The 27854-nt window shown below is 38.6% G+C and overlaps 2 protein-coding genes across 4 annotated transcripts in view; both read left to right on the forward strand.

The window, feature by feature from the left end:
* Positions 1-1325, forward strand: part of RAP1B (RAP1B, member of RAS oncogene family) — a 31087-nt gene extending 29762 nt beyond the window's left edge. For all 3 annotated transcript variants that reach the window (XM_065630069.1, XM_065630078.1, XM_065630087.1), the window contains one exon: positions 143-1325. The gene's annotated coding sequence lies outside the window, so the exon portion shown is untranslated. The remainder of the gene's footprint in view (positions 1-142) is intronic.
* A 6727-nt stretch (positions 1326-8052) lies between these two features.
* Positions 8053-27854, forward strand: part of NUP107 (nucleoporin 107) — a 31361-nt gene continuing 11559 nt past the window's right edge. The window contains exons 1-14 of the mRNA XM_065637829.1: positions 8053-8140; positions 8931-9016; positions 10744-10833; positions 15144-15259; positions 17185-17320; positions 17820-17923; positions 19892-20019; positions 20343-20391; positions 21565-21636; positions 22127-22215; positions 23118-23196; positions 24135-24248; positions 26452-26542; positions 27664-27740. Of these exons, the coding sequence (XP_065493901.1) occupies positions 8133-8140; positions 8931-9016; positions 10744-10833; positions 15144-15259; positions 17185-17320; positions 17820-17923; positions 19892-20019; positions 20343-20391; positions 21565-21636; positions 22127-22215; positions 23118-23196; positions 24135-24248; positions 26452-26542; positions 27664-27740 (1239 nt within the window). The 5' untranslated portion in view covers positions 8053-8132. The remainder of the gene's footprint in view (positions 8141-8930; positions 9017-10743; positions 10834-15143; positions 15260-17184; positions 17321-17819; positions 17924-19891; positions 20020-20342; positions 20392-21564; positions 21637-22126; positions 22216-23117; positions 23197-24134; positions 24249-26451; positions 26543-27663; positions 27741-27854) is intronic.

Raw genomic sequence — 27854 nt, forward strand, 5'->3', positions numbered from 1 at the left:
AATTGTATCTGCTAAAAAGGAGAAGTGCTAAGGTTATTTTCTGTTTGCAAAGAACTGTGCTAGTTCCTGCTTTAGTTCTTTTAACTGAAGAGCAATGACAAATAGTTGTTACTAATACTAACCTCTTGTTTTGTTGTTACAGGTCTGAAGAACTGTTGCCCAATTCAACAGTGCCAGCATTCCAACTTTATTAAACCTACCAACATCTTAAATGGACTTTCCTGTGGTGGTACCCTTTAAGAAATGGATGAAAGCTACTACATCAGTTTGCACATTCTAATCACTTTCCAGTGTCACGAGAGATTTTTACTTATAAATATTCTAAGTGTATGCAACTGGTAAAACCAGAGCCTACATCCAGTATTACTGATAAGAGACATTGTTCATCCTCCAATGTTGTACATGTATGAAAACTGTGTACTGTATACTTCAACAATCCCCACTTTCTATTGGAGAGTACAATAATGTAAATCCTAAAAGCACCACTATTTTAGCATAATAAAAGAAAGTCCAAAGAGCTCCTATATAGACTACTCCAGATAACTTTGCTTCATCGGTATTTGTAGCTTATTGTAACTTTTTTAAAGAAATACAGGATCATCATCATCGTATTGTACAAAAGCGCTTTGATTAACACAACAGCTATATAGTTTTTTAATTTTAGGAAAAACCTGTGGAGACAGTGATCTAGTCTTTGAGTCCTTTCAGTATAACGTCTGACTAAAGACATGGCCTTTAATATCTGTTGGGAAGGAAATGTCCAGACTTTTCAACCTTTTATTGTATGTTTCCTTTTCCTTGTTTACATAGGGAACAATGTTTATAGTTGTGTGTACAGTGGGGGTCTACAACAAGAAGTGTATATTTTAAAACGATTTTTTAATGATTTAACAATTTTTTGTAAATCATTTTCAGGCTTCTGCAGCTGTAGATTCTCACTGTGAATTCCCTTGCTTGCTCATGCATAAGTGTATTTGCAATACCAAATATACAGGTTTAGTACTTTTGCCTGTTAGTGATTGTTTTACATGTGTAACGTTTTGGTTGAGATGTTAAATGGTGGAAGAGTACTGTGGATGTGAATGTGGGAAGTAATTTTAATCATGTGTAATTGGTCACAGGGCCTAAGTTGCAGTAATTAACTTTTGCTGATTTATTTAACAATGCCTTGTTGCTTTGTATGCATTAACGTTTGGGTGTAAAGATTGTGTGTATATCCAACAGGGAGCCACAGTATTTAAATTGACCAACCTAATGTTACAACTGCTTTGAGGTGGCCAAATGTAAACTAAAAGCCTTAATTAAAGTGGTGCAATTTTGTATGACTTAGCATCAGTAGTTCAATAAATTTGGATTGCCATGCAAGGGCTTGCATTACAGTTATATACTACTTGAATGTTTTGTGTTTTAGTAGTGCTGGTAAATATTGATTTTACATCTCTTACACAGTGCAGATTCATACATCTTATGACAAAAAGGAACCATTATGACTTTGTCTTCTGACAAATACATACCATGAATATCTCTTCTAATAGCATCCCATGTGCTAGGGTGGGTAAATTTCTTACTGAATGAAATTCCACTTAGAGTTTTAGACTTGCAATATTCCAAGTTCTAATGTAAGGAAGAGTCTAACAGAAAAATATGTCTTCAAAGGTCAGGATATCAGTAGCTGTTTTGAGAACTTAAAACAATGTTGCCTGCTATTTTCCTTCTTTCCAGGAAGAATTAATTGTTAAAATAGACATAGTGTAGCTAAAAAAAAAAACAACAAAAAAAAACCAAAACCATAAAACACCTTGGGAGAAAATACAGGGGTTTTTTGCATGATTAAACCATATTTTTTTTGGTTTCAAGGAAATCTGCAGAAGAGCACTCTTGCAGTATTGAGTGTAGAGTTTTGCAGACTAAATATCTGGTAACACTGTTGGACTGTAAAGTGGAATGCACGGACTGTGGATGATTTCCTGATCTTGGCTGTGCTCCCGAAAATTAACGTCGCACCCAAATAACTTGGTACCTCCTGTTTCTCTGGCACAGAATTATCAGAGCTTGTTCTATTCCATTCCTGCAAATTCAATCAGAGAAGGTTAGCTAATACCAGTAAACTTTGAGATGGTTTATGTTGCCCAAAGTGAATTAAGGAGCTCAGCTGATCCTTCCTACTGGTAATTTCATCAGTCATCACCATGGTTTAATAGAGGGTAATACACTCTTTCACTGTGCAGAGTCAGAGTTAAGGCTGAACTTCCTTTTCATTTATCATTAGAAACCAGAGCATGTGGTTGATGATCCCTGTAAGCATCTCTTTTGGCACTCTCTGCATCCCAATTGGTCCACAGAGAAGATGAGACTGGAGCACTGGATGCTCTAGTTCCTTTTTCACTAGGTACCTTCCTCCTTGATGAGCTAATCAGTATTTTTCCTCCTTTCAGCATTTGCTTATTTGGGTCTTATAACATGTCCCAATTGTCCTTTTCTCTGTGTTCTTCTTAATGTGTTTCTTTTCCAGGAAGCTGTACAGATGGCATTGGATAGGAGGGAGAGAAAATTCTTTGATAACATCAGAGCGGGGGCCCTGGTCTGGTCTCCATGTCCAGCCATGGAGTAGCGCTGACAGGGAACATCAGGCTGTGCCCCGACAGCTCTGTACTGAAGCATTCTTGGTTGCTCTGTGGAATAGCAAATGCACAGTTTCTCAGCACTGGAGGTAGTCAGTTTGGTCAAGCCCCAGGAAAGTAAAATTTTTAGAAACTCCAGGCTTTACCATCTAAAGATGGTGCTAAAAAAGTGAAATATGCTTTTGCACCCTTATAGTGAGAACTTAGGCCAGATTTGTAAAATCAGTACATCACCCAGGTAATACCTAAAAAACCAGTATTTTTCTCCTTGAAAACTTAGGTAGGCTTCAAGGGAGCAGTGTCTCGTCCCAGTTGTTAGAGGGAAGATGCATGACAAAATTATGCTGAGGAAGTGATGGACATGAAGCATAAGGAAAAACACAAGAGAATTTTCTTCATATCCAAGTAATTGCGGCATAAGGAGCTGTTCCCACTGAGGAAGTAAACATCTAGTTCCCCACAGGAACTGGAACTATGTAAGCAGTCACCACTTCTAGAAAAGAATCCTGTCTGCTGAAATTTTTAAACTTTTACATATCTTCATGATAAATGCTTTGTGTACCGGCGCTTAAGAAGTTCATGCTTGAACTACTTGTACAGGAACAGAACACTTCTCATAAAGCTTCAGATGAAAACATGCATAATTAGTATGTTGAGAACTAATGCAGTAACTTTCCAAATTCAGTGTTAATACCCATGTATTACTGCTTGTAAAGTTAGCTTATGCTTACAGTGCACACAAGGGCTGTGACTGCTCTATTTCCACCCTAATCTGAAATTGGTATATGTCAGTATTTAAATGTCTGAGCTTTCTATGGAAAAAGTAATGTTAATGTCCTGAAATATAGACGTAGTATTTAATGGAATTGCACTCTTCCTATTAGGACTCTTCTTTCCTTGCAGTATAAATTTTTCTTAGACCTTACTTTGTTACTAATGCCCTATTTCATTTTCAAGTTATTCTGTGAAATGAATGTCTACTTGCATAACTTACAAAAATATTTTGAGTTTTTTGCAAGATGTTTTCAGATGCCCAAACAAATGCACTGTAAACTCAAAGTAGTATTGCTCTTTTGCATAAGAGAACATAACTTCTGGAAAAGTATTGTAGAATTTGTTTCATAATATGTACTGATGCTGTGATGCTAGAAAGCGGAGGTGGGAGAAGAATCCTGCTGGAATTTGGATTAAACTGTGCATTTTTTCTCCTTTTCTGGTGTAACTAGAGTTGCTGTTTCCTTGTGGGTGAATGCAAAAGATGAGGATTTTCTTCTTGTAAAATGCTAAACAAACTATGGATGAATCAAACTTGATGGGTTTTCTTTCAAAGTTTTCTAATCTTTGCCAGTTTAGGGAATAACTTAGATGGGGAGAAATTTTGCCACAATACTGTACTAATTCTACATAGACTTCAGTTTAGACATATCAACAATCAAAAGTTATTTCTAGATGTGAATGGTCAAAAATAGCAGTCTATATCCAGTTGTCTGCAACACTTACCTTTTGAATTGTAATATGAAGATGCAGCCAAGTGTTGGCATACACAGAAAGCTTTTTGCCCAGTGTTAAACTGCTGTCCCAACAGCATTAGGCTGTACTTCAATTTATAGCTTTTATTTTGCCCATGTATGGGGAGGAAAATAGAAGCAAAGAAAAAGTTGCTCAAATATGTAACAAAATGCAGTTGTATCTAGGTTTTGCATTAGAGAAGCAGAACACTTAATCAAATTAGGTTTATTTCTAAGTCTCGAACACGTTATATTTTTCTTTGAAAGGTTTATGAACAATTTGAAGATTCTTAAAACCTCTAATTTAACTTATCTGTTGTAGAAAGTAAAACTTTGGAACGATACTTAAATTTGTTACAAACTACATTCGTAGTCTGGAACTATAAGCAAAGCTGTTTTGTAGTCTTGATTTTGTTCCCTATGTTGCAATATCAGAGGTTCAAACAACAGAAAAATGTGGATTTTGCTTCTTTTTTTGCTTTTACTTTTTGAATACCCTCCAAAACCATTTATTTTCGGAGTTTTGAATCATCAAGAAGAGGGTGGCTGCTTCCTGTTTTCAATGAGATATTCTTTAAGGAGAGATTTGTGAATGGAGAAAGGAATGTCTTCATAATTCCACTGTACTCACTTCAGCCTCGAGAAATATTAGTCCTGCTGATCAACAAGCTCCACAGGTTCATTGTTTCAAAAAAGTCCACTGCCACCAGGATTTTTTTTTCTTTGAGGTTGTGGCTGGGGTGAGGTACTTCATTTAAAAGACACTGTAATTTCTAATTAATTCATGTAATTTCTTTTGGCTAACATAAATTTGCAGAGAGGGGGCATGTCTGCAATACTCGTTACAGAGTTAAATTATAGTAGTAGCTATAGTCCCTTCTTTGGCCAGTATACTTTGTTTTTTCATATTCTGTGGCATTTTTACCTTCTAAATCTAGCAGGGAGGAGCCAGTAATTTCACTCCTGCGCTAAGTACAAAAATCTACTTGTGAAATCCCAGCTCTCGTAAACTGGGTTTACTGCTTGTAAAGTGCTCAATGCAGCAAAGACCCCTTGGCACTACGGTCATGATTTTCAGACAGAAATAAAATGACAGTTACAAATTCATCTCTTCCTTTTTCCTTTTTAATAAGAAAGGGGGTTTAGCTGAGCTTCCTCAATAGCAGTATGCATGGGGATCAATTTGTTTAGGGTAAGACCACCAGAAAACATTAATTTGCGAGTCAACACAGGTGTTGTAATACTAAGCAAGCAGATAAACACTTTAGTTAAATTACTGAGATTGGTTAAAAAAAAGTTTCCTTACATTTAAACTTTATAAAGTGGAAAATCACACTCTTCCAGGAACGTGTTTCAACAAAGAGGAGATGGGCTAAAATATGAGCTTTATTCCTTCTCTTACAAAAAGGCAATGCGTAGTTCAGTTTCCACGGGGATTTTTTGTACTGAACGCAGTTGTGCTGCTGTCACACATTGCCCAGTAACTTGGTCATCCTCTTGCTTTCGATAGTTCTGAATTAAGACTACAATTTTGTATACGCAGGTGTCGTGTTTACAGCTTCACAATGCATATGGGGAACTTATTTCATTTGTGAGCTGTCTATATTCAAACATATTTTGTAAAGGGTAATTTGAGATAGTTTATCTGTTCAATTTTAATCTAGTGTAGCCTGAACGTTATCCTAGTACATCTTGAAAACCCTGATAATTTCACAAAAAGGTAGTAAGCAGCAGAGGAATCCTGGGCATCAGCAATAAACTTGTGTATTTCTGTGTTAGTCGCGCTACCTGCTGGGTTGTCTTTGCTTGTCCTGCCTCAAAGTATGGAGCGTTACTACCTCTTGTGAGATTCTGACAACATGGCTGTAGTTAAGATCGGTGTTGATGCAAATATATGAAACTTAAGATGGGTTTATAATTTTTAATTTAAATTCAGAGTCCTTTATGTCATGGTAAAGAAAAATTATATGTAAGAATTGACTGAAAATTTGCATTCCCTCCTGTTTCTTGGAAATGCAAGATGCTTGCAAGAAGACTTCCAGTTCTGTTTTTCTCCTTTTTTCCTCCTCTTTCCCTCCTGTTGGATAAAAATGAAGTAGGATGCCCATCAAAAAATACTGCCAGAAAACACTGTTTCCCTCTCTTGCACCATTACTGGAGCCAACTTGAAGCCTTTAAGGTGCTCTCCCAGCCTGCGTTTCAGTTGTGAATACAAGTTCTCTCACAGGGCTCAAATATTTTTTCTTTTACAGTTTGTTTGTTTGTTTGGAGTTGTTAATTAAAAAAAAAAACAACAAAAAAAGAAAACCACACACACAAAACATCAAACCACAAACAAAATCACAAAACCCCCAACCAACCAACCAACCAAAAAACCCAAACCAGTATGTTATGCTCTTAACTTCTTCTCAGCTTTATTTCTTTTGCTTTCTTCTCATGTCATTGCTTTGAATAAACTTGAAGCGGCACGCGAAGGAAGCGTTTTCTCTGTCATTGCATCTCTCATTTGTTAACACTTTTCTGCCATGAGAAAGGGCCAGCCTGAGAACCTGAGCTGTTGGCAAAGAATTGAACCAGATATTAATTTGTGCATTACTCTATTTGAATTTCTCACTGCACTACAGAGACAATAATGCTACAGTTTTGTGAGGATGTGGTGACAGATAGAGTCTATTAAGTATGTAGTACTGAATTAGAAGAGTCCTTTCAACCTTCTTTTAGTTTTCTGCCATAATGAAGGTTGTTGCCTTCCCTTGTGCGTTCATTATGTCCTTCTATCATGTAGACTAACTTTTTTTTTTTTTTTTTAATCCAAAACTAGATTTTCTGGGTGACTAATCTACTCTCTAAGGGTCTTGCATCAGGCTCCTCAGCTTTCCTCCTCTGGTGAAGCCGCCTGAAGTCAGGCTCTCCAGGAGCTTCACTGGGACACCCAGCTTGGGTGCCACGGCATTTCATCGGCATCTTAAGCAAGCTATGGGACTTTGCATTATTATCTTAGCTTTTCTGCTTTTTTTTTTCAGATCCATCCTTCCGTACGACGAATTTAAGTGCCTAATTTGCTCAAAATACCCCCTGTAGCCCCAAATACACCTGAGTACTTGCAAGCTTTTCGAAACTTGCCTGTCCACTGAAAACGCAGTTTGGGCCATTTTCTTTGTACCAGAGCGCAAGTGAATGAACTGTCAGTAGCAGCCACCCACTCCTGCTGCTGCAGCAGTAACGGTATGTTCCTGCGGTTGAAAAAGCGCAGGATCCATTTTGGGGAGGAACGCGATTGGCAGTTTGGGAACTTCTTGAGTTTGTCCAGCCGGGGAAGGGCCGAGTGGCCCCACATGGCGGTTACAACTTCACCCCTTGGCACTAGCGATCTGGGTTACACTGGGAGGAGAAACGGGAGGAGAAACGGGAAGAGAAACGGGAGGAGAAATGGGAAGAGAAACGGGAGGAGAAATGGGAAGAGAAACGGGAAGAGAAACGGGAGGAGAAACGGGAATGAGCTTGTGAACTGGTGGGAACAGCCTCGTCTTGACAAAGCGAAGCGGAGGTTGCTGCAGCTGAACGTCTAAAAAAACATTTTCGGCATGAGATTCGTCCTTCTCTGCGGAATGACATAACCTGAAAGGCATCTGAAACGTTTCAGCATTTTTTTTTTTTTTTTTTAGGTTTTGTCGCTTAATCCGGGATCCCACTGCCCGGGGACCGACAGAGCAGAGCGACATTTTCCCGGGCAGCGAAGGCAGCTTTGGCCGCCGCCGCCTCACCTCCACCGCGGGCCGGCCCCGCCTGCGCGGCTGCTCTGACAGGGCTCCCCGCCCGCCCCGCCCCGGCCCGGGCTGTCCGCTCCCAGATGCCCGTCCCCGCGCAGCCCGGAGCGGCGCAGGCGCAGTGTGGGGCCCCGCCCGGCGCGGGCGGAAGCTCGCCCGTCTCCTTCCGGGCCGGCGCAAGCGGAGGCGGGAAGGCCGGAGCCTGGAGCCCGGGCAGCGGCGGGCCGGAGGCCGCCATGGAGCGGTGAGAGGCGGAGGGGCGGCCGGCGGGGCGCCGCGGGGGAGCGCCCCGGGGGAGCGCGGGCCCCCGCGGGTGTGGTGTGAGCTGACCCGACCCGGCGCATCCCCCGGCGGCGGCCGCGGCCCTCGCAATGCGGGCTGGAAACCGCAGCGACGCCGGAGGAGTTCCTGAGGGGTATCGCGGGTTTTTGTGTCACCGGGAGCTTTAAATCTGCTTGCTCTCTTCTGGAATATACCTATAGATTAAACTGACGTTGTTAATTACGCAGGACTCGTTGAGCCGTGCCTCTGCGGGGTGCTCTGCAGACAGTCCTGCTGGGGCAGGCACAGCTGCGGCCTTCACGGGCCACCTGTGGCTCTTCCTTTGCCTTTTAGTAACTGGTAACCATATTTTCCTTTTATGCGAGACAGGTGAAGCTTCTCAGTCTGTGGTTATTTTGTGTATCTGAAGAAAAAAAAAATAAAAGAGTGAAACCATGTCATTCTTTCAACGGAATTTTTCAGTTCACAGTTGAATTTCATACTGTTGCGTCTTTTACTAGCTTTATTTTTAAATAAGAAAAAGTCTATTGTGGTGTAGGAGAAACAAAGTGTGGGTTCTCAGAAATACTAATTTTCCCAAGCTGATGAGCAGAACTAGATGTTCTGTAGAGGAAACTGGACGCCAATGCTATAGTTAGAGGTGACTTAGACTTTGTTCCCAGTTGTGGAGTTACTTGAAGTAACAAAAAAAAATCTTGTATGTTCTCTTTGGATTCACTTGCTTACTTTGTGTCTATGTTGCTGTTCTCTAGAAATGGTTTTGGAGACGTGTCAACCCCCCGTGATGCAGAGATGGCCAGACCTGGATGGAAGCAAGGCTCTCAGAAAAGAGTTTCTAGTATCCTTCTTCTGTAAAGATTTTTTTATTTTCTCTTTAATCATTGCTTGCTATGCTCATAAGGTGTGTGTAATTTTACCACTGCTTTGATTTTTGAGCATGTTGAGAATCGTTTTCAAATATACAGTAAGTTACTCTTTGTTTTATACCTGTTTAAAGTGAGGAATATGTGAATACAATGTGAAATTGTTATCTGGTTTGTGAGGTATTCTGCAGTCAAAATTCTGCTATTGAACTGTCTCGTATTTTCCCCTTCTGTAGCCTGTATTCTATGTGCTATTTTCATGCACTAAGAAGGAGAAAAGCTCAAAAACAAAGTTATGATTGCAATGTCTAAAAACTAGTAGAGAGGGCTATTAATGAATGACTGAAATATGACTAGGAAATCTGGATGAGTTTCATTTAGAAAAATACTCTGTTTTCAGCAATATCATACATTACTTGGCCTTTATAGCAGAACTTAGGAGTGAGCCAAAAGATGCAATTCTTTGCCTTTTCACAGAGTAGTATTTCCTCTGAATGGAGTTTTCTCCTCTGCTCCTTTTCCCCCCATTGTTGTCTCAAACCATGTCAAAGCTGTTGTAGTGATGGTTCAGAACAGGTTATTCAATGGACTTTAGGGAAAGTAAGAGATTGTTGAAATGCTTGTATGGTCAGTTCTTGACTACATTTAGATTGATTATTTTGGTTGTGGGCTAAATATATTTGCAGGGATGTTGCATTGCCTACCTCCTAAACTTGTGCCATCACATTTGTGTAGTGTGGGTTTTTTAATGGTTTTTATGGGCTTATGAACTCAGGTTGACATCAGCTTAGAGAACTGTTTCAGCCATAGCTAACTCCATCTCTGATTTTTTGAAACATAGAAGTTTTCTTCACTCCATTTTATGGTTTTATGCTCTTTTGCATGTATTATGTTATCCAGAGTATTGTGATTATTTAGTGTATCTTAACTTTCCATCCACAGTAATAGCAAGAGGAGTGCACAGACATAGATTTGTATTTCCACAGAATTTTTTCTCACCACTTATTTACAATAAAAAAAAATAGTGTGTCATTTGACAGCTAATATAATGGTATTTTTCTGGTTATGATAGCAAAGGAATTCAGTACATTTGCTTGTCTTGCTGCTTTTTGCAAGCAGAATAAAACTAGGGAGATATTTGCCCTGATTATATTGTCCCTAAGAATCATGATCATCTTGGACACTGATATAACGTAGGATACTGAAACTTTTACACCACTGCTTCTTAGTAAACCATACTTAGAGCACTGGCCCTGGTTGCTGCCAGGAAGAAGCAAAGTAGAGAAACAGAAACTTTTTTGTTAAAGCCATCAGCATCCTGGAACTGAGAGAGAATTCAGTCTCAGATTTTCTTGTTATGGTTTATGTAGTATAAAGAAACTCCTCATGGGCAAAAGTAATCCCTTTGATCTGAGCAGTTATGAGCAATGAGGAGTCCCAGACCTGTTGTGCTCATGTTTCTGAACTTTACTTTGCAGCATCCCTTTTAGCCCTCTAGCTTTTAAGCTTTTGGTGAAACGTTTTGTGATGAAATTCAGATTTATGAGTGGGACTTTCTGCTTTAGTCTGAAAGACAAGATGTGTAATCTTCATAATATTTGAGCTACAGCAAATTGTTTTCCCTTTCCAAGTATTCACAATCATTTTGCATAGACCCGAAAGCATGTTTAGGAGACTGTTTCTTAACTTGTTTATTAATCAGTTCTTACATCCCTGGATGACACTATTGGAAACATGATGCCCAGAGGACAGTTGATTTCCCGAACTCCTAATTCATTACTTCGCCAGCCAGGTAAGACTATTTTCTTTAGTATTTAGTTAAAGGAATATTATGCTTGGACTTCATAATTTATAACAATTCATAAGGAGAAAGACATGGATGCACTGTAGTGGGTCCAATGAAGGGCCAGAAAGTTGATAAGGGGATTGGAGCATTTGACATATGAGGAAAGGCTGAGAAGAGCTGGGATTGTGTTTAGCCTGGGAAAGAGAAGGCTTGAGGGGATCTTGTCAATGTATATAAATACCTGATGGGAGAAAGTGAAAATACAGCCAGGCTCTCCCTGGTGGTGCCCAGTGAAAAGACAAAGGCAGAACAGGATATACAGGGAATTCTGTTTAAACATAATAAAAAACTTTTTTTACTGTAAGGGTGGTAGAATGCTAGAACTGATTGCCCAGATGGTCTGTGGAGTCTCTGTCCTTGGAGGTAACCAAAGCTGACTGGATGAGGTCCTGAGCAACCTTTTCTAGTTGACACTACTTTGAGGAGGGTGGTTTGGAGCAGATGATCTCCAGAGGTTCCTTCCAACCTCAATTACTTGGTGATTCTGTGATTCTGAAGTTAAATACATTTATAAATACGAAAAAAACAATCTAGTAGCAGTCAACATATATATTCATATGTTATATATTTATGCTGTTGCTGAATGCCAATGGATTTTTGCCTTTCAGTTTTTAGAGGGTGTTTGAGCTTCGTTTTCTTTGTTTGGCACAAGAGTATGTCCAATATTGTTTCAGTTTCTCTGATGTACCATGTTGAAACTGATTCTTGCCTTACTAGTCAGCAATCTAGGTTGTTGTTTCCTTCGCAGGAGGTTTTATTTCTTCAAGATTGTCTGTTGTGTAGTGTCTGTCATGTAAAGTCTCTTCAGGTGTTTTTCCATCCTTTTTCTTTGTGACAGGTTAATTCTGATGATGACGTTTCTACCAGGTGTATTTATTATTTGCCTCAGTAAATGATTTCCCTCTCTGCTAGCAGGAGAAATTAGACAGTACATCTCACAGAAAGGCTGTGGAACCACACATGGTGGCTAGGAGCAGGGTGCCCTGAAACCTCACAATCTCAGCCCCTGTGTTCTCCATCATCTGACCTGTATTAGGTGTGTGGTGGGGGTTATTCCCAAACTGGCACTAGTGCTAAGATACCAAGTTCCAGAGAGGGTTCCTGGCAAGTTCTGTGTAGCCTCTGCTTCATCTCATTTAGTGTAATATCTAGTGGCTTCTCTTTTGGCAGCCAGCAGCAAAGACAAATGCTGATAGCATCAGCCGCCTTCTCAAGCATGAGCTACTTGTGTGTCAGCACTGACAGCTCTCACAATGAACCTGCAAGTTGTTCTTAGTGTTGACTTGACACTAAAAATACTGTGAAAAGGTCTGTAATCCTTTTAGAGCCACCCTCACTAGTTGTGGCTAAAGTGAGGAAACATGCCCATTCCTCACATTTCCATGTCATCACCAGGGTTTACCTCCCTTTTCTTTGTCACAGTCTCTTGTAGTCTTTATTTTGTCATCGTTCAGACATTTATATAAGGGATTCCTGTTATTCATCATCATCTAGTCAGTGTGCTTTCCAGCAAGCTCCAAGAGGATAGTTGTACCTTCTGCTGCTCCACATCCTCCTTTCAGGACTGCTTGTAGATGGGTGATGTGTTAGTTTTTTTGAGAGAGAAGCGTTGTGTGTCATACTGTGATGGTCAGAGAGCACTTCAAAATCAAGTAGCTCTTTTCTCACTTTTATTTTCAAATTAGAACATGTGCATACCATCTTGACCGTTATCTGTCATCAGTGAAGATCTTTATTTCCATTAGCATGTTGATCTAACAGCTTGCCATGATTTTGTCACTCTGAAGTTTCTATCTGTTTTCAGAAAGTTCAACAGTACAGAATTCCAGTAAGAGGTAGCATACAGTTTGCTTGTGCAGCAGCTGCCCTCGAAAATACAGAGTCAGTTGAAAGTAGAGGTCACAGATGCAAAATACTCTGATCAAGAAGCTTTAATATTGAGCGGTTCTGTTCATTTGTATGGCTGGTCATCATAGAGATGTTACATCAGATGTTTCTAGACAGCACATATTCTGTAAACCTACCATCTGTTTTTTAACAGACTTCAGAAGGATGATTTCTCATTTCTTAATAATGATTCTCTCTGCAAGCTTCCCTAAACACAGCTGACAATTATCCACATGTGTGGCTATGATTTGTGATAAACTTTATTCAAACAGCATTATGAGTGGGCAGGCACTCCTTTCAAAAGGTTTACTGTTTGACATGCCTGCACGTCCAAAGACTGCCGCGCTTCTTCCTTACAACCCTGCATTTCTCCTTGGCTTCCTGGCTTGCTTCTGTTTTACCTCTGCCACTGCTTTGTACAGATTTTCTGAGTCACAAGTGTCATCTACTACATAGGCTAGAGCTGCTTCTCTTTCAAACTGTCTGAATATTATGCAACAAACAACGCATTGGCATTTTCACTTCTGTTTCTGTTCCTCTTGTACAGTCCTATTCCTACAATGGAACATTTAAAGTGTTCAGATGAACTGCATCCATTATCTCCCTTCCTAAGGACAAGGTTTTTTGCTCTTAAGTGTGGATTTGGGGATATTAGAAACTGTATTTGAGGATTATAGAACATAGTTATTTTCTGCCATCCCATAAATTCCTAACCCTTGAGTGTGTTGTATCATATGGGTAGAAGGGGGTATGGAGGGGAGAAGGATGACCTATTAACATTTAAATGCTTTGATCTACAACTTCAGAGTCAGACCGTTAATGTTAGCAGCCATAATTCTGTCTCTACAGATTGGAAATTGATTTATCTCTTTGATCTTCCATGTGCCTGACTTTCAGGTCTCAAGAGTTTAGGGAAAATTTGTGGTGATTCAAGATACGTGCTAATACAAGGACAGAAACCTTTAATTCTTCATCTTTCTCCATCTGTGTGAAAGTGATGCATGGAAAACCAAATCTACCTATTGATATGAAGCCTTCCAGGTTTTCTGTGCCTGTTCGCAATAACCTTGCCCCCTTCTAATTTGAAGGTGTCAGGGATCTGATGAGATACACTCCTGGTGATTTTCAGGACTGAGGGCATTCCAAGAAAATTCTATTTACCTCAGTCACTGGGGGGGAAAAAAAAAAAAGAAAGTGCTATAGGCTTTTGATCTTCTTCCAAACTGGATGGAGTCTGACACCCTGGACATGCTCTTTATTTTGTGGTTGTATATGCTGTTGTAGGCATCTTTGCCTCTCATTCAAACAGTCCTCAAGTCCAATAGGAAACATAAATGATCTCAATGCTGACTGAAGCTGTCTTGTTATCAAGAACTGCTGTTGAGGGTTATACAACCACTTCACTCTCCAAATTCGTAAACAAAACCTTGGGACTGTGTCGTTCCCTCTTTACCACTGTTGACACAGCTCCTGGTTTGGCCGTCACAGCCTCGATGTAACCAATGTTTTTAGATGGCTTCCCACGCTGTTTATTATTGATAAGGGGACCAAAGCAGCCACTGTCTTGATGCAAATTCTGTGGTGTTTGGGCTGTATGAAGGTCTGTTGTGGTGGAGCTGCCTGTTGTCATAGGATGTGGCATTTATTGTCTTGCAAAGCGATGTCACTGTGTTTAAGATGGGTCACATATTCCTGGTGTGCAGGAGTATCTGGAGCAGATGTAGTGCTTGGTAGAGCAGACTTGTGGTTGCCTTTTGCTTCAAGGGTTTGGAGACCAATTTCCAAAAAAGAGCAACTGAAGATGTATTGCTATTTGTGGTCAGGGTGTGTGTTTACCAGTGAACACTAGTGAAGGTGTGTCACATATTTGGTGCACATATACACTCAGCTTCAACCTGGTTTCATGCTTCTATCTGGAATGCTGCTGGTCTTGAGGAGGAATTGAAATGACAATAGATAGGCTTTGTCTTTATGTTTATACATGCTCTGCCTGAAAAACTAGGGCTTGAGTATGCTCCAGACTTGGTCAATAGAGTGTTTATTTAACTCGAGTGTAATCAGATGTGAAGATTATGAATTTCCATTATTGGTAATTAACCTCCTTATTTCTAAGTGTTGTTTGGCCTAAGACTTGTTTTTCTTTTATAATTGGCATTTGTGGGTTTGGTACAAGCCTTCTAATGAAAGGAGAATGAAGATGGACAGCAGCAAGTTACTTCTCCTTGGGTTGGTTTGTCTGTTTCTTCTGTGACTGAGAAGGATTTCATGAACACTTCAATATCCGTTGTAAGGGTTCCTTTGGAGCTCCTTGATAAAGCATAGTGGCTTTAAATACTTTTTCTTCTCAGAAAAGGCTCTCTCTCTTTCAGGTACTGCACTAACTCGAAGCTCCATGAAGTCATCAGATATGTCCGCCATCCTGGGAACAGGAGGGAAATCGCCTCTGATTCTACCATCTCCTGGACTTTACGGCAATCTGTCAATGGTAAGGTGGTTAGAGCACCTTTTTCCCCTTTTATTCCTGTGAAACTGGTAAGAAACTACAAGATTACAGTGTTTCAGTGTTGTTTGCACTAAGGACAAACTGTGGGTGGTACAAGCTCGCTAGTACTACTGTTGGTGCTTGCTACTAGTATTACTTATCACTGCGGTGTTCTTTGAGATGATGCAGTGAGGAATAATAGAGGCATTTAAGAACTTGTTAAATACAACATGTGTGTTAAGCTAGTCCTTATAACATCAGCTTGTGACTACAAAAATCTTGACTTCCCTTGTTTACAAATTCTTCAAAGACAATTGTTTGATGTCAGCAAGTTAAATCTTCAGAATTTTTCTGATTTTAGCACTCTCCAGTGTTAGGCTTCACTTTGTTGTTAAAGCTTGGACTTCAAAGAACGACGTCTTCTGATGACTTTTCAGATGACATTGATTATCTTCTACTAAGATGTCTTTGGAAAAACACTGATTAGCAAAGTCATCAGTAGGGATGTCTGAAGTATTTTATCTCGATTTATTTTTAAATTAACTCAAAACAAGTTAAGGTGTCTTTCTCTGCGTGCATTTTAATTCATTCTCCCTTCTGGTTGTTTCTTTAAATTAATCAGGTTCTGGGGCCCAGCTGATCAACATGTATACAGCTCTTGACAGTGGCACTTTTCTGTTCATTCAGAGCCTCTTGTCATTCTGTAACTGGTGTTTTGTGAGTGGAGTACATTTTAGGTTAGCATTTAGTGCTCTGACTTGAATCCAGTTTAGATTAGGAGGGGGAAACTTGGGACTAGACAAAGACTTTCACAGGAGGGTGATGGAAAAAGGACTTAAAATTGTGTCTTGTGGAAATTTACTTGCTGGTAGATAAGAACACTCATGAGCCCTTGTATTTTCCTCAGAGACCTGACATGATTTTACTGGAACTGAGTTTCTCATTATTTTCACTCTACCATCGGAATGCTGTAGCATTCTGTTACAGTTGGATAGAGGGTAATAATGGCAGAGAGGAACACTGTGGGTAGAAACAGGGGTGTGAAAGGAAGACTAACAGGTATATGTTCACAGTTTTTGGATGTGCTTAAGAAGCCTCTGCAGCAATGTCATCTGGTTCCCTGTTCATACTTGTTTGGATGGGACCATTTTAAGAGTCTGGAAAAAGAATCAACCAATAGCACATCTCTAGGTCTCTGTGTAGTATTAATTACTGCTGAGAAAGCAATTGCTGTCATGGAAACAGCTATAGGAGGCTGTCCTGTCAGTGCAGTATATGTACAGTCTATCTTCTGTTTTGGCCATTTTGCTGCTCTAATGTCTAATATCAAATACCTCCCCTGAAATAGCCCCAGAAAGATATAGGTATGTCTTTATTTCCCCCTTTAATATTCTGATACTTGCTATTATTTTAAACATATATTGCTTCATTCAAACAAGTGGTTTTGGGCAATGCACAAAGAAGGCTGAAAGGCTGGTAAATGTTTCTGATCCAAATGTTAACTATTTTGTTTAACTTTGACAGCTGCTTTACAACCTAGTCAATGTTATTCTGTCTCTTTTTACTTTGAATGACAGAATACCTAGTGAACATTTAGCATAAAGCGTAATAGAAATGAAAGTTTAGAGTGATTATTTGTTTTAAGATTAAAAATGATACAGTGTTCTGAAGCAGGTCATCTTATTAGATTAGCTTCTACTTTAGTTGTTTCCTGAAAAAAACATTGAGAATTTCCTTTTTCCAGGTTATATCTTTTCAGAGGCATTTCTTAAAAACATAGTTGCACCTTACCTAATGACAGTTATTTCACCATAAATTTTTAGAATTGCTCTGTTTATACCATTCATAGGGAATGAAAATCTTTGAGCTAGGCTTATAATAGTCTGAGATTGCTATTTATTTTCCTTATGTTGTTGTTATGATTTTAGTTGGATGAAAGTAGCTGGACAATGGCACTTTCGCCTCAGCAGACAGGAATGTTTGCAAATCTAGACGTGTCCAATATGACAGAAGATGTCACAATGAGCGCTGTGCTGTTGCGTGAGGATGATCCTGGGGAAGCTGGTGAGACAATCTGAAGTTTTCATAATAATTGACTGCATTTTTTATTTGTGGAATATCAATATATGGTTGCTTTGGGGTTTTTTTCTGTGTTGAAAAGTTCAAAAAGTTAATCTCTTCCAGTTATTGGGGTTTTGAGAGTTTCTGTCTTCTGTGGAACCTGATGGGACAAGTAGGATGCTCTGGTGATGTAAGACACAAACTGGATTAATTTTGTGGAGATACACAAGAGTTTGTTAAAACTTTCCCAGATGACGTGTTTACAGCAAAAGTTTTAGGATTATTTGACTTACCTCATAGCTTTTGTGTATCTCACTGTTTTAGCTGATAAGTTCTTCTGACTTCATGGGATATAAATAGTTCGTGTCATCATTGTCCTCATTTAGATTTATGAAAGACAAGATGCCTTCTCATCAGAAGGACTTTTTTTGTAGCATGTCGAGGCTTTTTTTACAAAGTTGTGTCTGATTAATGTGTCTGTTTCTTCTTTAATCTGTTCTAGCTACTATGAGCATGTACTCAGATTTTCTGCATTCCTTCTTGAAGCATACATCAACTACCATTTTCGATCTCGTGGATGAGTATGAAAGTATTTGTAGCAGTCAGGTAAGTAGTTTGCTTGGTTTTTTTAATTTATTTTAGAATAGAATCATAGAATCATTTTAGTTGGAAGAGACCCTCAGGGTTGAGTCCAACCATAACCTAACTCTAGCACTAAACCATGTCCCGAAGAACATTGTCTAAATGCCTTTTAAACATCTCCAGGAATGGTGACTCCACCACTTCCCTGGGCAGCATGTTCCAATGCCTGACAACCCTTTCTGTGAAGAATTTTTTCCTAATATCCAATCTGAACCTTCCCTGGCACAACTTGAGGCCATTTCCTCTTGTCCTATCAGTTGCTACTTGAGAAAAGAGACCAACACCCTCCGTGCTACAGCCTCCTTTCAGGTAGTTGTAGAGAGTGATCAGGTCTCCCCTCAGCCTCGTTTTCTCCAGGCTGAACAGCCCCAGTTCCCTCAGCCACTCCTCATCAGACTCAGACCCCTCACCAGCTTCCTCGCCCTCCTCTGCACTCTCTCTAGTATTTCAATGTCCTTCTATGATGAGGGGCCCAAAACTGAACACAGTATTCAAGGTGCGGCCTCACCAGCATCGAGTACAGTGGAACAATCACTTCTGTAGCCCTGCTGACCGCACTGTTCTTGATGCAAGCCAGGATGTTGTTGGCCTAAACTGTTTTACAGTCTCTTCCCTAAATAGTATAGCTATTTTTCTTTAAGCTGAGAAGTCACAGTGCTTAACATAGATAATTTAAGTCTTCCAGCTGGTTGCAGTCTTATGAGTCACTGAACACTGGCATTGAATAGCATCTCTCTCCTCATACACTACTTTGGCACAGGAATACCCGTTGTGTAGCTTGCTGAATGCTAAAAATGTCATCTGGATGCCATTCCACTGCAAGTGTCAAGAGACAATAAACATGAGCAGATGTATAGATTTTTTGTTAATGATAATAAACTGGATTAAAAAGTACTTATTTCTCTTAGGTATAAGTAAATAAAATCATTATATTATGATGTTTTAGGAGTTTTCTGCTACATTACTAACAAGCTGGTAGTAGAGGACTAAATGTTAGATCTAAGGTGTGTCTGCTTTTAGACACAGTTTTTATTTGATTGGCTGTTGACTGATAGTTTGGGATCAGCAGGGATTGACAATTTGAAAGGAAGAAATTGTGATTCTTCTGTTAATATGGATCACAACAGAGGGAGGTGGGCGGATTATTTTTTTAAGTGACTTCACACCTGTGTCTATGTTAACAAAATACATTTTTGGTAGAGGGTTGCTAGCCCTGTTTTGTGCAAATTTGTTGTTGGGGCTGAGTTGAACAATGCTGAAATCTTTAATGAGGTGTATCCCACAATTATGTGCCCAAGTGGGAAGCAGATGAGAGGTCTATCTTCATTTGGTGGGAGACTTTCTTTTCCATTTCAGCTCGGAAGGTCCACCATCTCACAGAATGATCAAGTTCACATTTATTTTCCTTCTCAGAATCACAAAATGTTAGGGATTGGAAGGGACCTCGAAAGATCATCTGGTCCAATCCCCATGCTGGAGCACGAACACCTAGATAAGGTTACACAGGAAGGCATCCAGGGGCGGGTTTTGAATGTCTCCAGAGGAGGAGATATTAATGTATATGGAAGAAAGTTGGGGATTTTAGTGTTATGGTTTTTGTTTGTTTTGTTTGTTATCCAGTGGTTGCCTTCGCTTCCTCACAGTCTTTTGGTGCCTTTTAATTGATCAACATAAGCTATTTTTATCCTGGATTTGTACAGCACCTTGCAAAACAAAGCTGTTCTCTTGGTTTATGGCGTCTAGGCTGTGTTAATATTATTTTTATTAATAAGTTAAGGGAATTTATGGTGTGGAGTATCATCTACCTATTTTGAAGAAATGGTAATCAAACTTGTTGAAAGCATTCAGGATAATGAAAAGATTGCTATAAGGGCTTAGGAAAAAACTATAATGATGGGGAATATTAACTATGTATCCATTTATTTACCTCAGGTGAATATACTAGGGAAAATAGTTTATCGGGCAACTCCTGGACAGCAAAAGTTTTCAAAAACTGCCAGTGTCTTGTGGCTTCTCAAGCAGGAGATGGTAACTTGGAGACTGTTGTCCTCGCTTTATAGGTAATTCCTTTGAAAAGCACGTTATGTTTTTGCACTGAGCTGACTTTCTTGGATATATTTTTTATGAGTATCTAAATATGTAGCAAAGCAATTAAGTACCTATTAACAATCTGCTTATGGAACTAGGTGCTGATACGTATGTCTTATCTATTTACAGAAATGAAAGTTGTAAACATGCATATTCTTTTTACCTTTGCAACTTCTAGTATTTTTTAAAAGAACATTTTTCTAAAGGTATTTTTAAATGCTTTCACTTATTATGCATTCTGCTGAATTTTCTCAGCTTTATTTTAATCATTAACCTTTTGCACTTTTTTTTCTAGAGACAGAATACAGTCTGCCCTGGAAGATGAAACTGCATTTGATATCACAGTAAGCTTAGACTTTTGGGTTTTGGGTTTTTTAAGCAATATGATAAGCTAAATGCTTGTATTTTATTTTTACAGTGTCAATATTGCAGCCACTCAAAATTCAAAGATGAAAAAATGTAAACAAATGAGATTGATTGTATTTTTATCATGACAAATATTATATTATTTCATGTATTGTGAAAACTGAATTTAAATATTCAGTTATGAAGAGAAAATGTTAGTGTAAAGATATTATCAACTACACTTTGTTTTATTTCCTGAAGTATTCCACATACACTTGGAAGATTGACTAGACATAACTAAGTTCTTTTAAAATGTTGCATCAGTAGTGGTAATGTTCCCATAGGTCAGAGACAATTTTGCTTTGCCTAACAGGAGAACATGTGGTCTTAAGCTGTCTAGCCTTCGCAATCCTCATTCCAATTTATCTCAAGAGAAGTCCAAATTTTTTAGCATTCTTGTTTCAGCTGTAGTCGTCTATGTCAATACAGTAATTCTGGCCTTTGCTGCCAGAATATGCTTATGAAGACAAAACAATAAGTGACTCTGCCTTTGTAAAATTAATTATCGCCGTTGCTCTTTTCTCAGTCATAAAATAGCTTCCTCTAGCATTCCTACTGCGAAGTTGTCATTATTAAATTAAACACTGTTGTGCCAAAAACCAATCTCTTTTTACCTGTGTTTTTTAGGAAAATGCATCTTCTGTTCTCTTTTTGTTGCAAGTCTAATGAAAGCTAAATTAATGCAGGAGAGCAGACAGAAAGATCAGGGTTCTGGGGTTGGGTTTTTTGGGTTTTGAGTTCTTTTTTGTTTGTTCATGTTAAGTGTGCATATGGTCTTCGAAAATGTAATATTTTTATGTATACAGTAATAAATCAGACTTAGGATAATATGAGTGAAGCCAGTGGAATCAATGGTTCTACTATGTAGAATCTTTCTGTGTTCATACATTTGGGAATTATATTCTGAACCTAATTTTTACACTTTTTAATGTGAGTGGATGTAAAAGATCATCCGAATAAAACACATGTATAGTGTCACCTGTTCTTAAAAAAGTGGTAGAGGAGAGATAGCATACTGAACTTGTAGAAAGTTTATGAGTTAGTATGTGTTTAGTATTTCTGGTTTTCTGGCAATTTTTCTATGATGTAATAATCAGCTTTTTCTTAAATAGGTTTTAACTGCTAGTGAAAAGACGACTGTGGACAACTTGTTTCAGAAAGATTCACTTGTTCGCCAAAGCCAGGTATGATGGAAAGTTTTTAAGATGAGAATGGAAATAGCTCAGCAGACAAATGTTTATAGCACTAATGCTCTATGCTTTATAAGCTGTTTCTAATACTTTTTTTTTTAATATTCATTGGCGTGTGTTATTCTCTGTATGCGTAAAAATAGTGCTTCTTAGCCTCTAAAGATCAGAAATGTTTCTCAGGCTGGCTTGCAGAAGATGGAAGCCTGAGAGCTATTCACATTTGGAGCGTCTGTTACATGTCAGTGGTGATTAATAAACTATTAAGTAGCACCGTAGTAACTGCGGTATCTAGTGAGAAATATAGATCAAGTGCCTAAGGAACCTTCATATTGGATACCTAAAATGAGAGTGGAATAGTCTTCAGGATGTGTATACACCTTTGGTTACCATGTAGACAACTAGTAGATCCAGAGATGAGAGGAAGGCAGTTAAAATATTACTTGTTACATTTTTGTTTTAAAAATATGGTTTAATTTTATTCCAGCTGGTGGTAGATTGGCTAGAGAGCATTGCCAAGGATGAAATTGGGGACTTCTCCGATAATATTGAGTTTTATGCAAAATCCGTGTATTGGTGAGTTCAGACTTTCTTTGATTGTATACATGCTCCTATGAAGTATAAGATGCACAGACACAGAATTCCTCTTATAAATAAGTGAATTTTTAAAAGTTGTTCAGTTCATTTACTTCTTTTCTTTAAATTCTTAGATGTGCAAATTGAGACTTCCTACCCATCTGCTGAAGTATATCTTCTCAAAAGTCAGCTACTGCTTTTGGGAGGCAAAGATGAAAGGAAAACTATCAAAGCAATTTAATTTAATCTTAACTTGGATGCAGATTTGATTTTTTTCATAATAATGCACAATAGGAGATGGTCATCTACTGATCAGCCTGTTATTTACACTGGATGAAACAATTTTTATTATGTGTTTCTCTGGTCACTTCTTTGGCTCTAGTTTTTGCCTGTTTTAAGTTCTTGTCATCACTTTGTGTCATTGACCCTTCACCAGAAGCCGTAATTGTTGTCTGTATTACCGGTGATGGTTTTATGGCAGAAAAGACCAAAGACTGCCTTTCATGCTAGATGCCTAGAATAAACCTGCCAGTGAATACAGGCTTTTGGAATCATGTGTTCATCCTAAGTTGAATTTCTGTCCTAGACTAACTTTAGAGTGAATGCTAATGGGAAATTTTGCTCAAGCAGAAATCAATTCATAGTTAATAGATGAATGACTGAAATAATGAATGCTTTTGAAATAAATATATGTGAATTGATTCTAATATTTTACCTCTTGTGAAATGTTGTATTTTCACAACAGTAACGCAGTCCATTGATAAACCGACAAAACCAAGTGTATCTCTTCTGTAACCATATTCCATGTAACAAAAAAAATTTTTCAATATTTGTGTCTTATTAAAAGATGCTTGCTAAAAAAACATTTTTCATTTTTCTGAAGACCATTTCATTACTTTCAGGGAGAACACATTACATATCCTGAAGCAGCGACAGTTAAGTACATACATCGGAAGTTCTCGAGCTCTGGTAACAGAGTTAGTAAGTATTATTATTTTAAAATAAGTTTTGGTTTCAAAATGGGTTGGAGAGAGCATATATGCTATTTTCACAGGCTTCCACCAATTTTTAGATAGTTGTGCTATCCAAAAGTAGTTGTACTATCTAAAAATTTGGTACAGAAATTGTGAGGCAGGGCATCTCTGGAGTTCCTTTGGGATACGTGGACTTCTCTTTCAGCAGTCACTTCCATAACCCCACCCCTCATCACAAGTACCTGTGGTCTATTTGGTGAAGTAAATGGCTTTATTAATACTTTTTACATCTGAAACAAATTCATGTTTCTAACCAGAAGAGCTTATAAAACTGGAAGCCCTTGCAGATGAGGCTGTGCTGATTTTGTACGGTAGCTAGCAAAATGAAACCAAGTCCTGATGAGATTGCTTGAGAGCTACTATAGTAAAAGCTAATAGGAGGGAAGTCAAGGAAAGGACTGTCCAGCAGAAGGAGGTAATGAACTGTCTCAGTGACAGTGAAGCAGTCATAGCAGATTAATTCAATTGGGGACTGATATGAGGTATTGATTGGCTTGAGAAAAAACTGTTTGGATTAAATAGAAGCTGTTATGAAAAGCCTTCTCAGTTAGAAGGTGGAGGAAGAGAAAGTCTGGTAGGTAGAGAGGCAGAAGGGGAAAGTATGTTTGAAGGAGAGAAGAGCTGGAAGATGAGAAGTTTGGGGCAAAAAAACAAGGTGCTGGAGTAAATAGGAAATTTCAATGGCTCCTGATAGGAACGGTGACACAAGAGGTATAAAAGAAATGAGAGAGGAAAACAGGGAAGTATCACGCTAGATACTACATGGGTTGTATAGATTGTTGTGCCAACATGAAAAAGTGACTCCAAATTATAAAACAGGACAGGAAATCATCAGAAGAGGCATATAGGTATTGTGTGGATGGATGGTGACTTTTTGCCTTCCAGGATCCGGATGCCCCTATAAGACAGAAACTGCCACTTGATGATTTGGATCGAGAAGATGATGTGCGGTTACTGAAGTATCTCTTCACTCTCATCAGAGCAGGAATGACAGATGAGGTAAGCTGCAGAAAGTTACAGTATCTTCTTGGCTAACTAGTGTATCTTATTTTAAATCTTACTATTAAAGCTAATGGAAAGCTGCATACTAAAATGTTTGTTTGAATTTGGCTTATAGTGATTTAATTTTCAATATGTTATCAATACTGACAGTGATGGACTGCTAAATTAGTATTTTAATAAAATCTTGCCTTTAGTTAAGTAATTTTGGGTGTAGAATAGATATTAAGGAAAAAATGTTGTATCTTTGGGTTTTTTTGGTTGTTTGATGATATTTTTTTCATGTAGTGACTTGATACTAAATACAGCCAGACAAACACACAGAACGTTTCAAAGAATTTCTAACTGCATCTCTAATAATCAGTGGATTATCAGGTGTCCTTCTACATAGAGTAGTGTGGAACACACTTGCAATTTTAACCAGACAGAGAGGTTTCATATATGCTTTTCTTGGAAATAGCATTAAGTTAAGCACACTTTACTTGCTCTGCTCCTCTAACGTTCCCTTGGGTATGTGATCTCAGTGGAGTTCAGGGAGAGAGTCAGGCCTGTCTTTATCATTTTGTTGTATGAAAAGTTGCAACTGCACGTTTGGAGCAGTGTCCTAGGACTGAGAACTGGGGACCAGTGCACAAACTCCATAGGCTAATCCTGCCATAGAAGAAACCTAGTAATTTATGGTGGTTACTGTTATTAGTTAAAATAACTTCTTTTTCTTGCTGTGTACCTTTAGTTTTCTTACCTTTGTTGTTTGGCAGGGGTCTTCAGCAGTGAAAACTCTGATAGACTTTATCTAGAAAGCATGTTATTATCCTCCATTTACTCTTTCACTGTAAGTCTGCTTGTTCCCCCACCTTAGAGAATATATGATGTGTGTACCTTGTATTAATCCTTAGTCGAGTAAACTCCAGGCAATTTTGCTCTTAAAGCTGTTCTGAATAATGATTCCCACTTGCGAAGTGGCTTTCATGGTTTAATCATGTAAATACTTGTATCGTGATGTTGTTTAAAGGCCTCAGCTGGAAACTGATTCCCTTACACTAGGCTCTGTGTATATACAATAGCATTTGAGTAATGAGACCAAAAAAAAAGGGACTTGAGATTCTTGTGCCCAAGACCTTAGACATAGGAATATGGTTACTTGCTAGTATTCTGTTCCAATATGGTGCACATCTGTTCATTTTCTGATAGTATGGGCACATGAGCATGTTGCTGCAGGGCAATATGAATATAAATTTGCACCACCAGTTGTTCTGCAGTTGCTGCTGTCGTGTTCCTACTGTCTAAGCCCGAAGTGGGTTATTCACTACTGAAAGAGTTAAAATACTTCAAGTTTACTCTGAATTAAGAATGAACCCCTGTTCATTTACCGTACAATAAGTAATACATAGAAGGTACGCTAGAACAACTTGGTTGTCTGTTCTTTAAATTTACTGTTTGTCTCCATTCCCAAAATGGCTGAATGTCAGCAGCCTTCCAGTGTGAAAAGAACAGAATTTGGCTAAACAAACTAAGACTGCATATTGCAGTTTCCCTCGCTGTTCATACTGTTTTGTCCTGGAACAGTACCAGTCAGACTAATTAGATAATCTTTAGCTGACTTTTCCCCCCCGCCGCCCCCCCCCCCCCCCCCGCCCCACAGGATGTAGGATTAGAAGAATTGTAGGCAAGCTTCTTTTTGCACAGTTTCACAGTTTCTGTTCTACCTTCCATGCGATTCTCAATAGCTTTGAATTAAACCTGTTTGTGCTAGTGCATAGATTATTGAATATAATAATGGGAAAGGTGAGAGTGCTATTTTTAGAAGTGCATGAGGGGTTTGGAAGGCTGAGTCAGCTGGAAAAGTACATAACTGAATGAAGAGGCGGATTATACATCTAAGCAACAAAGCGACACCTTAAACTAAACTTCTCAGAAGGATGCGTAACAGCTGTTTAAGCAAGCAAAGATGAGACCGTAGCATATTTCTCGCATTGCCGTAAACACTGACTGAAACCCGAAAAAGTTTAGTGGAAAAAACCTGATATTTTATTTGCTGTGAAATCTTTCAGTTATTTTGAATTTAAAATCCTTTGTGCTTATTTTTTGTATAGTGGAATCTCTACACAAATTAACTATTTTGTTAATGTTAAGATTCTTAGAGGAAAAGCTGGTTGTTTTCCTACCTTGAAGTCTGTTGCTGAGAAAATCCATTATTTTTCAGGCACAGCGGTTATGCAAACGGTGTGGTCAGGCCTGGAGAGCTGCAACTTTGGAAGGATGGAAGTTGTATCATGATCCTAACATAAATGGAGGTATCTACTTCAAAGGGCATTTGAGACAGATGTAAAAATAGGGCAGAGAGCTTTTTCTTTATTCGTCTGTGGCAAAGAGAAATAGCTCTTTCTTTTCACCTTAAGAGCCTTTTTTGTATCTAAAATATTTTACCATGTCTGTTCAACGTGTGAAAACTAATATGAAATTATTTTAGTTGAAAGGTTCGCTGAATCTATTTAACATGCTAAAGTCACTTTCTTTTTGAAAATTGAGCATAATCACTAGGAAACCTATGTCTCAGAGTTCTGGACAGATTTCCTCCACCTCTGTATAATATTTCATTCTGTATTTTGTCAACATCTGACTTGTGCCACCTAGCAAACGGGTTGTTTCTTACAGACTCAGTTGAACTCTATGTCCAGCTTCAGAAAGGTATAGTAGGACTACAGTTCAGCAAATATAAATGTAGGAAAAAGAGATGCTTTTAAAATATTTGAAAATTGTTAAATTACCCTTTTCCTTGTTTCTGGGGTTCCTTGCACACAATCCTATTTATAACACAGTACCTTGCTTCTCTTCATGCTCAGGACATTGCAGGATTTAGCAAAGAATTTAAGAATGTTTCTAAGTGGTGTGTGTAGCTGGGTCTGGAAGGCGCAACGCTTTCCTACTTTTCAAACCCTGTTACTTTTATCTGAATGCTTCACCAATGTCCTGGCCTATTTTTTTGAGTGTACCTACCTACCCCACTGTCCCATGGGTTTTAATTCTATGATGCATGCCCTCGTGCAGGTGGATGCAGAATAACAGCACTGAAGCAGTGACATTTTTAGGAGTTTGTATTCCTTAAGGTACAAAAATTCCTTTTTTCCTTGCATTTTCCAAATGTAAACGTTGTAGGTATGCTATGGTCAAAACCACTATTTTCTTGAAAGTTAGATAGCAGCTAAGCTTTCCAAATACTGTAAACCAGATGAGCATGTACCAAGCTTCCAGAAAAGCCACCTTCTGGTCCAGTTGAACACATCAAAATGCTTTGAGAAGAGTTCCAAAGGGATTTAAATTGGGTTAATAACGGAAAATAGGCTTTATCTTGTCACTGGTTTCTCTTCTTTTAATAGCACCTTTTTCTTTTTATTTTTTTATGTTTTGCATGCAGGAAAAGAGCTGGAGCCTGTTCAAGGGAATCCATACAGGTGCATTTGGAAAATAAGTTGTTGGCGTATGGCTGAAGAGGTAAGGTAACGCTGATGTACTTGATAATAACATAGAAATTTGAACTTTTCTGAAATCTGTAACATGATTTTAAGTAAACCTATCCACTCTATGTTTGCTGCTTATAGGATTTGC

The sequence above is a fragment of the Caloenas nicobarica genome, chromosome 1, assembly GCF_036013445.1.
Source record: "Caloenas nicobarica isolate bCalNic1 chromosome 1, bCalNic1.hap1, whole genome shotgun sequence".
In the NCBI taxonomy this organism is placed as follows: domain Eukaryota; kingdom Metazoa; phylum Chordata; class Aves; order Columbiformes; family Columbidae; genus Caloenas; species Caloenas nicobarica.